The sequence below is a fragment of the Drosophila grimshawi genome, unplaced genomic scaffold (genome assembly GCF_018153295.1).
Source record: "Drosophila grimshawi isolate 15287-2541.00 unplaced genomic scaffold, ASM1815329v1 contig_311, whole genome shotgun sequence".
Taxonomy (NCBI): Eukaryota; Metazoa; Arthropoda; class Insecta; order Diptera; family Drosophilidae; genus Drosophila; species Drosophila grimshawi.
In genome coordinates this window covers 22,325,562-22,340,106 of record NW_025063098.1, presented here as the reverse complement: position 1 = coordinate 22,340,106, position 14,545 = coordinate 22,325,562, and the positions used below count along the sequence as shown (strand labels likewise).

At 42.7% G+C, this 14,545-nt stretch overlaps 1 protein-coding gene across 2 annotated transcripts in view; it reads left to right on the top strand.

Annotated features, from left to right (window-relative positions):
• LOC6568538 (nucleolysin TIA-1) overlaps positions 1–14,545 on the top strand; it is an 88,380-nt gene that overhangs the window by 42,011 nt on the left and 31,824 nt on the right. For both annotated transcript variants that reach the window (XM_043214938.1, XM_001994775.3), the window contains exon 2: positions 8,058–8,145. In XM_043214938.1, the coding sequence (XP_043070873.1) occupies positions 8,058–8,145 (88 nt within the window). The remainder of the gene's footprint in view (positions 1–8,057; positions 8,146–14,545) is intronic.

Sequence of the window (14,545 nt, the reverse complement as noted above, 5' to 3'; positions counted from 1 at the left end):
TCTTTTCTTTTCGTTTCGTTTCATTTTTCATTTTGGTTTTTTGCTTTCGTCAGCCGTTGCCAGCCATTTCTTTATTCCTCTCTATGGGTTTTTATACGCGTTTTGCTGGCTTTTGCCATTTTAGTCGAACTCGAACTCAAACGCAAAACTTTTCGACTGTGTGCCATTTTCGTTTTGCTTATTTTTTTTCCCCATTCTTTTTTTTCTTTTCCTTTCTTTTCATTTATTTTGTTTCTTTTCACTTTTTGCTATTTGAAGTACTTCAAAGATTTTAGCATATTTTATTTGAATACTTTATTTCGCTGAAATGCGTTTGCCTGTGTCTCATTCAGTATATGTGTGTGTGTGTGTGGGTGAGAGGGGTTAAGAGAAAGAGAGAGAGAGAGAGGTGGAGACCTCACCACTCTCGCACTCAGTTTTAACTAGTTTGCTATGTCTTTGGCATAAAGTTTTTCTTTAGACATTGTGAAATGAAATTTTTGAAAATTTTTCCGCGGGGAAATGAAAAAGTTTGTCCTTGCGGACACAATGCGGCTGGCAGCCTTTTCCTCCCTCCCCCCTTCTAGTTACCCATTCTCTCTTTGCAGGGCGATTGCATCCGATTCACGAGCAAGACAATGTCATAGTTAATATTACGCATACGCCGCGTTGCCCTTTTGACTTTTCCCTAACCCAAAACGGACTGACTGTCCTCGTGTCCAACTCCTGCCAATTGCCAATGTGCCAATGTGCAGAACGCAGCTGTTGGCAAAAACCCAGAGCACCAGCCAACCATCGAGCAGCGAGCATCGAGAATCGAGCAGTGAACACCGAAAACCGACCAGCGAGCACCGAGCAGCGAGCAACGAGCATGGAGCGTAGAGCGCAAAGCGGGATAAGTGGGATAAGCAATAAAGGATAATGTCATTCAATGTTTTGTGTGTCGTGCACACCGAACAGCAGCAGTAGCAGCAGCAGCAGCAGCAACAATAATAACAACAACAAAAGCTACAACAAAAGCGGAAGCGCTTGCCATCATCAACGTCTTCCTCATCGCTGTCGTCGTTGTTGTCCTTGTCGCTGTTGCTGTCGTTGCCGTTGTTGTCGTTCTCGTTGTCGTTGTCGTTGTCATTGGCAATAGTTTCGCAGAGACATTGTTGCTGTTTTGAGCTTTCTGCTCTTCGTATTGCCGCGTGGCAGACAATAGTCAAAAATGTCTTCATGCTCATCGCGATGCGCATAACGGAAATTCGCATTTGAAAAATACTTTCTTCATTTAACAACAATGTCGTGGAGTGGTGCTGGTGCTGGTGCTGATTGGGTGGGGTATGAAGTTGGGCCACGCAAATGTTTGGGTGGCAAAGTGTTGGCATTACTGTAAATCGCTTTCGTTGTACGTTTCATAATGATGCCGGCAGAAGAAGCGATGATGCCACTGACAATGGGCGCAGACGGAACAAAAATTCTGTATGAAAATATAAAACAATCAGCATCAGATGAGATACACTTATTGAATAATAATATTTATTAATGATTGACAAAAGCTTTCTTCTTTTGCAAGCATTCAGCTGCAAATATTATAGAAAATAAGATTCACTAAAAATTCACTACCCAAGTTGAGACCTGAACAGACAGATTTTACAAAATGATTGAGTTCTCGAAAAAGTGTTTAAACACTTTTTATATTCTCCTATATTCGAAATTGCAACTAAAAGTGGATTATCTGATTTAAAAATATTTTGAGCGTATTTCTTGAAATTTTTCCATTATACGGTGCTCATTTTTTGGGTGAGTTGTCTCGATTTTCATTGAAAAACTTTTCACATAAGCGTAAATATGAAATCGAATTGATTTTGGTTATATTGGGAGTGGAGGGCGTAGAATACGTAAGAAGCTGGCGTCATGGAATCCTCCCAAATCTACACAACGATTGATAGAGTTTTTCCAATTACATTTAGTAACAGCTTCCAACTTTTCTTTGTTGTGATATTTTTAGAAAAGTTTAGCGCTAACCAAAAAGAAACATTTTCTATGCTGAATATGGACAATTGCACAGTCTTCTTGGTGTCCTGCTGCCAGGACGACAGCTCATTTTCATCAGCAGGACAAGCGCTGACATTTCGCCAGAAGCTGCACCTACAGCTACAAATACAGCTATGGCAAGCGGAAGCGCTGCGGGTGCTCCATATTTAAATCTAATTTTGTCACCAAGCAAATAACGACACATTTACGCGCCAGAGACACATGATGTACTCCCTGCCCCAACACACCCCCTGATCCTGCTCATGCTGCTACTTATGCAACAGCTGGAGCACCTCGCAGGTCTCTTCCTGCTGCTGCTCATGTGTGTGGTGTGCTTTTGACTCGCTGTAATCGTGATTTCCTGCGCAACAGACGGCGTCAGTGTGAGACCTCACTCACACACACTCACACACACACACACACATTTATGCTGGCAGTATGTGGTAGGGGAGGGAGTAGGTTGAGGCAAAGGCAGCTGGCGCTTTGGTTAGAAGGTTAGGGCATTGTTGTTGTTGCCTTTGTTGGAAGCGTTAAAAATGTCACAGCGCATTGCATACTTATTGGCCCGTGTGTTAATGCACTGCCCACCCTCACCCACACCCACACCCATTTACATACAACATACTACATACAACATACATAGCAACATAGCTATTCATGCCGCAGGCTAAATGTTATACGCCGTGTGCATTTGCGGCTGCTGAAATCCTTTTGATTTCATTGTTGCGCTTGTTGCTCCTATTTTTATTGTTGTTGTTTTTACTGTTGCTGTTGTTGTTGCTGTCGCTGTCGCTGCATTGTATCGCGCACCGCATTCAACGTTTGAAAATTCTCTCTCCACACTCACACACACACACACATATCTCGTCAGTTTTTGCCACCTTTTGTGCCATGTGTTGGAATTAGCTTTCAGTTGGTTGGCGGAAAAAAAACCGCGACTGCTGGCAATTGCACAAAAGCTTATTAGTTTTTCCTATTTTTTTTTTTTTTTTTTTTTACTTGCAACGGTGTGTGGCGAGAAAGTAATATTTTTTGCAATAAATAATGCGCTTTGAGGTCGCGCGCCTCATATGCATCAATCCTTTGGTTGTTACAAGCTCAGCTTTCAACTTTTCACTGCGCTGTGCGCTTTTGATGCCAGCCAAAAGCCATTTTAGTAAATTTGCTGTACCTGGCGCCACAACAGGATTTAATTTCCATTTAAAAAGAAACAATTAGTATAATCATCGGAAAATAATATTAGTAGATTTAGCAATGAATCAATAGTACTCATCAACCGTCGCCTCACAATCATTATATCTTAAAGCTGCACTCTTGGATGTATGTAGTAATATAGTTTTACAGTAAGGTAAAGGTTATTTACTACAAAAAATCACAGCTCGGCTAAGTCAAGATTTCTCTTGCTATATCAAAACATGATCGCAATGCAATTTCTCATCCAGAACCATCGATTAGTAAGAAATAAATACCTACAGCACTAAAGTTCATTGTCATAAAATCAATATATTTCCGATAGCAGCTGAAATTTCATTAGATGTAGTTATTAATAACACCTAATCTAATTATGATTAACATGAAACTAAATACAGAATGTATTTTATGGCAGATTCAGAATATAAACGTATCAGTTTGCAGTACGCGATAGTTTGTAGAGTTGGTGGCAAGCCAAAAAGTGTATTGAAAATGTATCTTAAGGCCACATTGATAACAATGGCAGGCAAAGCTGGGCAGTGTGGTATGTGTGTTGCCAATGCCAATGTTGAATATATTTTGAGCACTTTCCGCTGCTTGGTGTTCCTGTTGTTGTTGCTGCTGTTGGGCATGAGTTTTATTCAGAGCATTTTCAGCTTGAGTTGTTGTTGATTTAATTCAAGGGGCAATGCATTTTACAGTCGAGTGTTCATATGAAAAATGTACAGCAATTCGAGTCAGGACTTCTGCCCACTTATGCTGCTATCCTTTTTATCAGTGCCATTGTTGTTTTGAATGCTCCTGGATAGGGGGAGTGTGTGGTAGAGGCGTCTACAGCACTTGGACCAACAATGGACTCTGATAGTCCTTGCTTTTATTAATGTTGGTCTTGTTGTCGTCGTTGCTAGTAGTGGTGGTGTTGCAAGTGGTGCTGCTGTTATATGGTAGAAGAAGACACAAGTGGTATTGTAACATAATTTTCGTTGAAACACATCAAAATGCGCCAATGTTGTAATCCAGCTTTGCATGTGTTTGGATTGCCTGCCCAGGACTCTGTGAGAGGTACACACACACACATACAAATACAGACAGGCAATTGCTGTGGTTAGTTAGCATCTGTGTTTATATTTGTATTAGTATTTGCATTTGTTGCCACACTCATACCTCTGCACTGACATTAAGAGCGATGATATAGAAAAGGACCAACACACACACACACACACACACACACACACATGACAGCGTCCATCACTTCTCGTTGTGCACGTGTATTTGTGCTTGATGCTGCCCACTAAAGCTGTTTATATGTAGTATATGTATATATATGTACATACAAATGTAGTGTGCATGTTTCGATATATATATATATTTATTTTTTTTGTATGCAAGTTGGCAACAATTTTGCCTGGGCACATTTGTGTTTGTTCAGCTACTTTTGCGGTTTGCCGCTTTTCCCGTACATTTCAACCACATTTGTAGTCACTCTGGTTTTAGTTCGCGCATTGGACATATGCCAAAATATGTGCTGCACACACACAGTCACACAAACAAAAATACACACGGAAGGTATGGGTGGGAGGGGGCGGCATGGAGAGGATGACTACCGCAACGTTCTATTACCACATGCTTCACTTGAGTCCACTTTACACTGACTGCGCCCTAATGAAGGTAAACACTTGCCACAAAATTTATGCATACTTCAAGTGCAGATCCAGCAGATCCAAACTCCCAGCCACAAGCATTTGACATGGCTCTCAAAATTTATGCAGCTGCTCTTGCAAAACAATCAAAATTCCAACTAAATGATTTCCAAAAATAATACAGAACTTGTAAATGATAAAATACCTTTAGACTGTTATATTAATTAGGTAGTCTACGTTATGGGTTCCACTATAAATATGCAATTAACAGATTCATTCGATTTGCTCGCGACCACGTAGAACGAATGGGTAATTAATGCCAAAGAGCTGCCAAATTTGGGCAAATTGTGAAAACAATTCAATAGCTATTTGGCAGCATGGTTATGCTTGTATGCGCAATTTGATGTGATCACAATTCAATTAAATGTGACAATCTGGCAGTAACGAACTTAAAGTGGCCTGGAAAGCGCTGCACTGAAATTTAATTTAATAGGGAGTGTGCACAGTCACGCCCTGTCTCCAATAGTCCCAGCGGGCAAGCTGCTGCACGTATTTATTAGCTGACTTGCATTGATGAAGGTAGCCCTCTCTCGTTCTCATTCTATTACAAACGCGCTCTTTCGGGCTCAGGTCGCTGATTGACTCACGATTATGCAATAAAACAGCAGACTAGCAGACTAGGACAACAGCAGCGGAAATGAATGGAAATGGGAAGGGAATGGCGAGTGGCGAATAGGGAATGGGGAATGGGACTAGAGACAATGCCCAACAGTCCCAGCGGTGTGTCTCTCATTGGCTTCATCTCGACGCCAGCATTTCAAAAGCTAAAACTTTTTTATGTCTAACTCATTAAAAATGTGCGGCATTGGACCTTATACTGATCCGGTCTGGCCACGCCCTCAAATGCCTTTTGCTCTTGGGCATGTTCGTTGGGATATTCGTTCGCTGTTTGGTAGGGATTTCAAGTGAACAACTAAAAGCAGCAGCAGCTAAATGCAATTTCCAAGTTTTTAATGTGCCAAATTTCTAATTTAAGATTTACGATATTTTTATGTTGAATTACAGCTACAAAACCCCCTCAAACACTCAGCCACCCTCGGCTTGATGTTCGCTCATTTTCGTTAGCTGGTGTTTGGCTGCGAATTTATCTCTCTTTTCTTGGCTTTTCCTCACCGTAGGACCCCCCCGTTGTGAAGTTTGGCCTGACTTTTTTATGTGTGACTCCATCGCCGCCTACCCCGTCCTCCTATCATTTTAATTGTAAGCAATGCGTTGCCCAGATTGCAGGCGATTAATTGTTAGCCCTACATAGTATCCGTAAAAATTTCGACATCATTATGGCCAAAAAATAAAAATTAAGCGAGTTGACCAGCAAGCATAGGTCATTGGCCGCAATTTATGTACTGGAACTTAATTGGCCAACAGATCAAATCCCATAGCAAAGTCCTTTTGGCATCGCGGTTGCATTTACAAAAATAACACTGATTAAATTGTTTTCGGTTGACCAATTGACTAAATTTACAGCGCTCGAAAAAAAACAGCACTCTTTGTTGTGTGAATATGTTCGGAGTTTATGGCTGGTAGTTTATGGTCGAGCTTGTTAGTTGGTGAGGGGGAGACGCGTTTTTTCGAGCTTTACAGCTGCACTTTATTTGCCTGGGTGCGATAAATTGTAGGTTGAAACAGATTTAGTTGCAAAGGGATTGTCCGATACAAAATGAATTCTACAACGATTGATGAGGGGATTTACAATACAATATATTATTGAACAAATAAAGAAAATTAGCTTTACAATTTTATAAACTTTTGCAAACAACTTTAATACTGGTTTGCAATCCAATGGTCTGCCACGTTAATCGAAAATAATGAAGCGTAACATTTCCAAAAAATGTTGGATTCACGACATCAGACGACACAGCAGCACCATTGAGTGGAAAACCAAACCACTTATGCCAAGTGCTGGAGACCCAACCCCAAAAAAGAAACCACAAAAACCGTATCTCAATTGCAATCACTCAAAACAACGGAAATGACGCTTAGCACAACTTCCTGCCGTTTAGCCGGACAAATGGACGAGCGCGTGCTCTCAGCCACGGGACAACGCGCAGCATAAACGTGGCCAAAACCAGTTGCAGACACGAAAAACCGAAAGGCAATGCAGGACCGAAAATGGTAAGGCCAAGAGAGCTTCTGCTGCCGCCGCCGCCACTGCTCCCTCGGCAATTCTGGCCAACTCATGCTTTTTGGGAGGAGTTCGTTTTTTTTTTTCTTTTTTGGCATATTTGTCAACGCTGTTTCCACACTGCTCATGTTTTGCAGCACACCCACACACACACACATACACACAGTGACAGCAAATGAGTGCCGTGCCCACCAGTCCATTCATACACTTACCCGGCTGACGCTGGCTGATACATTCAAGTGCAATTTCCTTGTAATACGAAACTATGTCATTTTGGTACGGACGCGAGCCGAAAAACGGGCAGCAGCAACAAAAGTCGGCCAGCTGATATGGGAGAGATTTGTTTCAAATGCGAAAGTTCCTGGCGTCTGGATACAAACATGACACGTCGCCACACTTGGTCTGCATTCGTGTCCACCTGCACAACAGACCACCAACAAAGCAGCACCACCCACACCACCAGCAGGTTTGGCACGTTGCAATCGGAGCGACAGATCCTGTTCTGGGCGTGCGACTATTCATATCCCTGTATCTGTGACTGCCGGCTGGCTCGTCTAAAGTAGCAGCAACAGCTGCAAATGCAGCAGTAGTGGCAGTAGCAGCCCTCAAGTGTCGGCCAGAAATGCCGCTTTCCAAAACGAGAAGACAACGCAAACTAAGCCGGATGGGCGTGGGAACATGGGGACAAGCAGCCTGACAAGCGGCATTTGATAATGTCAGGCCCAAAATCAGCCACGGTTACGGCTCGAAACTCAACACACATTCTAGCACTAACTGCACAATTGCAGGTTGCGATTTCAACAACTGGCAATCTGTGATGAGGAAACTGGGAAGTGGAAACTGCCAACTGGCAACTGGCAACTGTTGCCGAGAATTCTCATGTGTGTCTCAAGTGTGTGTCAAGAGTTTCGGCCTCAGGCCTAGGCTGATGATGAGTTTTGGTTTGCCAGCAGCTTAATTAGTTTTCGTTGAACTCGTGAACGATCTTTTAGTAATTGCCTTTGTATTTATCTCTCTCTCTCTCTCTGTCTTTGTCATTGCAGAACAGTTTCACATCTTTGTGGGTGATTTGAGTGCTGAAATTGAAACACAACAGCTGAAAGATGCATTCACGCCATTCGGAGAAATATCGTAAGTGGAATAAAAAGTATAAATTGAAAACAATATATTTGACAAATTGGTTAGTGCAGTAAGTTCATAAAAATTTAAGATTATTTCACAATAAAAACTTTCTGGCAGCCGACAGCATTAAATCAATAAAAAATAAATAAAAAATAATATTAGCAAAATTATATGAATACAATGAACTTAAAAGCACTTGCAGTAATGTGAAATTAATCAAACATAATCTTAAATCGACGCAGTTCGTTAACAAAACCAATTTTTAAATCCCACGCTTTTTTAACCAATTGGTAGACATAACAGCTTTGCTAATCCTAAATTGACCGGAATGGTATTTGTGTTTGCCCTGGTTTTGTTGATAAGAATAAAATAAAAATAAATTGAATTTGGCTATCGGCACTTGGCGCTGTTAATTACTTTTTTATTGGTGTCTGAAAGTAGGCCAAGAACCTAGTTGGCCAATTGGCTGCTGTGGCAGCAACGTCGAATCGCTGTCCGGTGGGCGCATTAACTTCAATCAAAGAACATTTTGCGGCACTTGTGCAAATTATTAAATAAATAAACAAGCGGCGCATGAAATGCCCCAGTCGAACCAATTCCCCAGCAGCAGCGTCATCCGCTGCCTATGCACGCCTTATTTATGAATAATTAGCAGGCCGAGGGGGCCTGGGCCGAGAAAAGCCACAAAATGTGGCGCCACAGCAACGTTCAGGTTATTCTGTTATTTCATTTTTTTTTTCTCTGAATGATTTTTCTTCTTTTTTTATTTTGGTAGAAAGGCATAAAGAAAAAGGCCGGTCTACAGAAAACGAGGCTGTCGAGGCTTCCAGCTACGGGCAATAAATTAATAATTTAATTTTCGACTTTTTTGTTTAAGTCGACAACAACAAAATGCAGCAACCCCAACGCTGGTACGATGAAAACCGCAGGCAGCGACGCGGCAGCAAACAAAGCAGGCGAAATGTGCCCCCAAAACGAAAAAAAAAATAAAGATGTAATACACCTAGAGAGAAAGAGAGAAATTAATATCAGAGTAGAACAAGTGAAAGCAAATAAAACCTGATTTATTCGCAGTACGAACGGGCTTTAGCTACCTCTTGCCACGCCTACAGTCACCCGCCGCCCGCCGCCCGCTGCCCACAGCCCAGCTGCCTCGCCTCCAGTCCACACAGGTCACTGGGAAAGCGAGTCGTCCTCATTGATGTCGCTGTCGTCGCACTGCGAAGCCCCTTAATTTGAAGCGTGTTTTGCTGGCTTTTCATTTGCCACTTTCTTAATTAATGAGCAGCAACCGGAGGAGCTGGGCCCGGACCCAGATCCGGACCATGCCACGCCTCCCACGCCCCCTTGTGCCGCTGTGCACCTGTGCACCTGCTTCAGCCCGCAAGTTGTTTGCGCTAATTTCTTTGAGATTTTGCAAACGGCAGCTACAAAAGTTGCTCTCATTTGGGCCAATGCTCTGTCAGCCACTATTTATTTATTTAACATTTTATGGGCCTTTTTTTTTTTTTTTGTTGCCTTTTTAAGTTTCTTCCATTTACTGCTTGCTCATTAGGTTGCAGCCAGCCTCCTCCCTGATGAAGTGGACCCCGAGGCCAACAAATAGTCAAATTTTCCGCGTGTTTATTTTTGTGAACGCAAATCTACAAAATAATTACATTTTTCATTTGCACCCGAAGTGGCTGCCTGGGGGCATAAGAAAGCCGCTCTGTTATTTGATTTTTAGCGTCTTGAAGGACGTCACTAGGAGCTCCTCCATCCGAATCCATGACGTCCTTTCCTCAGCTCCATCCACGTTTTCGCCGCTGTCGCTGTCGCTGCCGTACTTAGTCGTAGTCTCTGGCTTTAGCTTTTAATTTATTGCTCTTTATGTTTTGAGTGCCCGCGTGGGAAATAATCGCAAATGTGCTGGCGCTGCCAGCGTCGCTGTCGCTGTCGCCGTCGCCTCTGCTCTGCTTACAGTTTTACCTACTTTTCATCAGGTTAACAACACTCATGGGTAGATTTTTCATTTAGTCGGGCATAAGGAGCTAAATTTATACAACAATTTTGCACAGCTTCTGCTTCTTCCATTTTTTTAATTAACTGAAAGTTTCTTTGCATACACTTTTTGCAGCAAACAAAAGCAACAACAGCGAAAGTCTAATAAAACTAGATGTGTGTGTAGCAGTTTGATATATATGGGTGTAACTGTGTGTGTGCGTGTGTGTGTGTGTGTGTGTGTGTGTGTGTGTGTGTGTAGTTGCGTCTGATGCGCGTGTGAGTTGATGTGGTTTTAAATAACAACAGGCACAAGTTCCTATGTAAATGTATAATGCCTTAAAGTTTTTGTGGGTTTTGCGTTGCTTGCGAACTCATTAGAAGGATCTTAAAGAAGATGGTTAAGTGTGATTTCATAATTTCAAGCTCTCAGGCATTATTTAATATCAGAACAGTGTTTTAGCAATTTGCTGTCAAATCTAATCAAAAGCGCAATTAATTAAGCAAATTACTTGACCAATATCGATTATTAGCTGCTCACAATTACATTGCTCGCTATCTGTTTTGCTAATTAAATGAACCACAGATAAATATGTATATGTATGTATTTCAGAGCAGAATTCAGCTTAGATAAAATAACAGTCATCATAGAATGTAGCATCGGATATGGCATATAATGGCCCTAAAACACATCGCCTAACTCTTGCACATAACTACGCAAGCAATTTCCCTCTCTTTCTCTCGCTGTATCTCCGTCTCTATCGTTCGTGGCTCTTGATGTGGCTAATAAATAATTTGGCTATTCAATGAAACTTGAGTGGATTGCAACCTCATGAAACAAAGTCCAGACGATGGCCCATGCCAACAATTAGGCAAACCAATCGAGGGGTGCCAATTTGCAGGGTGTGGGGCATAAGTCTGAAATTCAATTATACGCCCGAAGCGATCCTCAGCCAAATTACCGCTGCTTGAGTTGAGCTATGTGCTTAAGATTGATGCAACTGAGACACACTTATCGACAAGGCATACTTCGGGCATTGCTGCTGATTAATTACATGCAATATATTTATGTGGAGCAGCATCTTCCACAGCCCTAGGGAGATCGGGGTGCTGATGGTGTTGTGGTTGGGGGACCACTCATAAATCGGCGTATCATAAATAAGCAAGTCAGGCAAATGGCAGACACGAACGCACACAATGACAGCGCTGATTAGTGCCGGATACTTATCGGCCAGTCACTCTTATATACACATACACATCCACATCCACATACGTATATATATGTATACAGTTAGAAGCATTATTAGTCGCACTTCTTATGAATTGCACACAATGGTGTGCTACAAGAGGCAGCCTCATTTCTATGCATTAGCGACGACTCATAATTGAATTACATTTTCTGTAGCATACTTTTCTGCGCCGTATAATTGGTAGTGGCCACAGCAGTTGTTGGCATTTGCTGTTGGCTTGTTTATTGTTGGCAACAAAAGGCTTAACTTGGCTTTTGGGTAAACTTTGAAACACATTTCAAATGCGGCAGCATCGGCTAGAAACAGAAAACTTGCCCCGCTGCACAAGGTGAATGAATATGTGCCACAGCGTGCCACAGAAAGAAAATCAAGAATATAATAGCTGGACTGAGACTCAGCCAAATGGATATAAGACTCGCTCGCTTACTCAATTACTCGCTCTCCTTTTCTTTCTCTCTCTGTCTCTCGCTCTTGAGAGGGTAGTACAATTTTGTCGTGAGGTGTGTAACGCATGAAAGGACTCCATAAAGTGTATATATATTTGATCAGTATATGCCACGGAAATGAATGATCAAGCAACGGATGAGTTATTTTATGACAACCTTTATTGTTCAACATAAATCTATCTCAAAGTCTCAGTCACTGTATTACACAGCCTTAAAAGGAGCCATCGGTTTGCAAGTGTATCTAATCTTTGGCGTGCTTGGCCTAAGTTACTCGTTATTTCTTCGTCTTTTTTTCGGTTAGTTTTAATGATACTTGAGAAAGTTTTGATTTTGCTGCAGCCGCTGCCGTTGACATCATTACGTTGATTTTTCTTGGCGAACGTGGATTCATATGTACAAGTATGTGTTCGTAGATGCAGTTCGACGACGACGCGTCGCTTAGGCAACAGCTCTCAATTGGGGCAATGCTGAAAATGAGCAAAACTTTCTACTTAATCTATTCAGCAAAAGTTGGCTTTGTCGAAGCCACCAAAGCCAACACCGTGCTCGCTGTTTCATAAACTTCAAAATGCGCTTGTGCACGTCGCGAAGAGTTGCAGAGAGTTCGACTTTCAGCTGTTGGCTGGAAACGGAAACCAATGATCGACGACAAGTGGGCGACTAGCGTCGTTTGATGGCGTCGCTGCTGCAACGGATGTGGAAATGGAAAATGGGTGGAAAAAGTTGTGCTCGTCGCTTTAAGTAGGCGTCGGCTTTTGTTACGACGCGTCGGCGGCGAATGACAAATCAAAATCGCATTCAAATGCGACGCGGCGTGCAGCGGAAGTTAATGCGAAAAACTTTTGCCCCAGGACCCGCACAATCAGTCAGCCAAGCAACCAGGCAGCCAGGCAGCCCAGCCAACCAAGTCAGTTAGCCAGCCAGTCAGATGGGTTTCTTCTTCTCCAGCCCAAAATCTTTGAGTGGTGTGAAAAATGAGTTTTGCGACTTTTGATGCAACAGAAGCAGCAGCAGCAGCAGCAGCAGCGAGCAGAGTAACCGCAGAAGCCCGACACTTTTTCACGCTGCCTGCAACAATTTATATTTGTTGGCAAGTGTCAAAAGTTGTTCAATGGTAATGTGGATGCTCCCAGAATACCCACCGGTCTTTTTATTTGGATACATGTCTTCATTTCAGCTTTAAAATGCCACTTCATTAAACGCAAATTAAATGTATTAGCCATACCCCAAAAGTGTCAGCATTTAAATTGAAATAGGCCAAACGGCTGCCGTGCAAACTTTTGAATATAATTTTAATGGGCGCTCGTTGAAAAGTTCGTCCCGAAAACAGACCCGCCCGGCCAGCCAAGTAATTTTCCATTTCCCAATTTCAATTTATACAAATTTTGTATCAATAGCAGCACCGTGCTCGCTCTCTCTCTCTCTCTCTCTCTCTCTCTCTCTCTCTCGCTCTCTCTAATGCTCAGATAATAGACAACAGATCCGCTTAGGAACACCCTTACTGTTGTGTGGTGAATCAGTGGGGGTGCAACATAAAATTTATTTAATTTACTTTTGTGCGGCAGCAACTTTATGGCAAGCAACTTTTCACATAAAATACGCATTAATTCATTAAAATTGACAAAAAGGCAAAATACAAGTGCCGAACATGGCCGGTTGGCTGGGTTTTGGGTTAGTCCGTTATTCTGTGCCAACTTCTGCAACCGGCTAACTGAGTGACTACTTGACTGACTGTCTAACTGACTGGCTGCGACAGATCTGGCTAAAGAGCTGTGTTGGCAGGGGTAGAGCAGCACTGCCATTGTCTTCTGCCAGAGGCCAACTAAACGGCTCTCAGTTGGCAAGCCAAACAATTTGCAAACGCAACGCCTCCAGCCCAACTCCTCTCTGGCAACGGCTAAAAAATATATAAATAAAATTGCTTCGGTGCGCAATGAAGAGGCTGACGATGGGCGCCGTCACCATTTAAAATTAAATCAACAGAGAAAGACTACAAGACCGAGGGAAGAGTGGGTAGCAGGGACAGCTGCGGCTAGAGCAACTTTTTTATCGCGCCAACAAAGCAGCGGCAGTAGCAGCAGCAGCAGACATTATGCTGCAATGAAGACGACAATTTTTGGCTGCCATTTAAAATAACACTTTACGTCCCAGCCTCAGATCCCAGCTACAAGCTAACTGCTAGCAGTTCCAAGTCTCGCATTACGCCTGTCATTTGCAGGCAGCGCGACACAAATTGAATTTAAGTGCAGTTTTGGCTTTGCCACAGCATCAAGGCCCTTGGCCAGTAAGCATCTCAATGTTGAGCCGCTGCCAAAAGTGGCTGAGCAGCATGGGCCCAAAAAGCGGGTCTCGGGTCTCGGGTCTTGGGTCGCGCAACCCGGCTCTCGCACATATGTTGCAAGTTTATCACTGGGGCAAATAAAATTGTTTGATATTTTTGCTGCTTTGCTGGCCTTGCTCTAAACTTTTTGGCTACAAATTTATTGGCAATAAATTGACTGCCATTAAAGTAAGCGTCGTTGCCGTTATCGGGGCGAGGAGGCATAAAAAATGGCTGCCAACGCATAAATCCCCAAAATAATTTGACACAATGAGTCACACAGATTGAGTGGGCCCAACCTTGTGACCTGACGAGCCGCAGGTGCAGCTGCGACACGGAAATGTAATTTTAAAGCACTCAAAATGGCGCAAAATAAAGAAACACTGAAATTAGCAAAGCGCACAACAACAAAA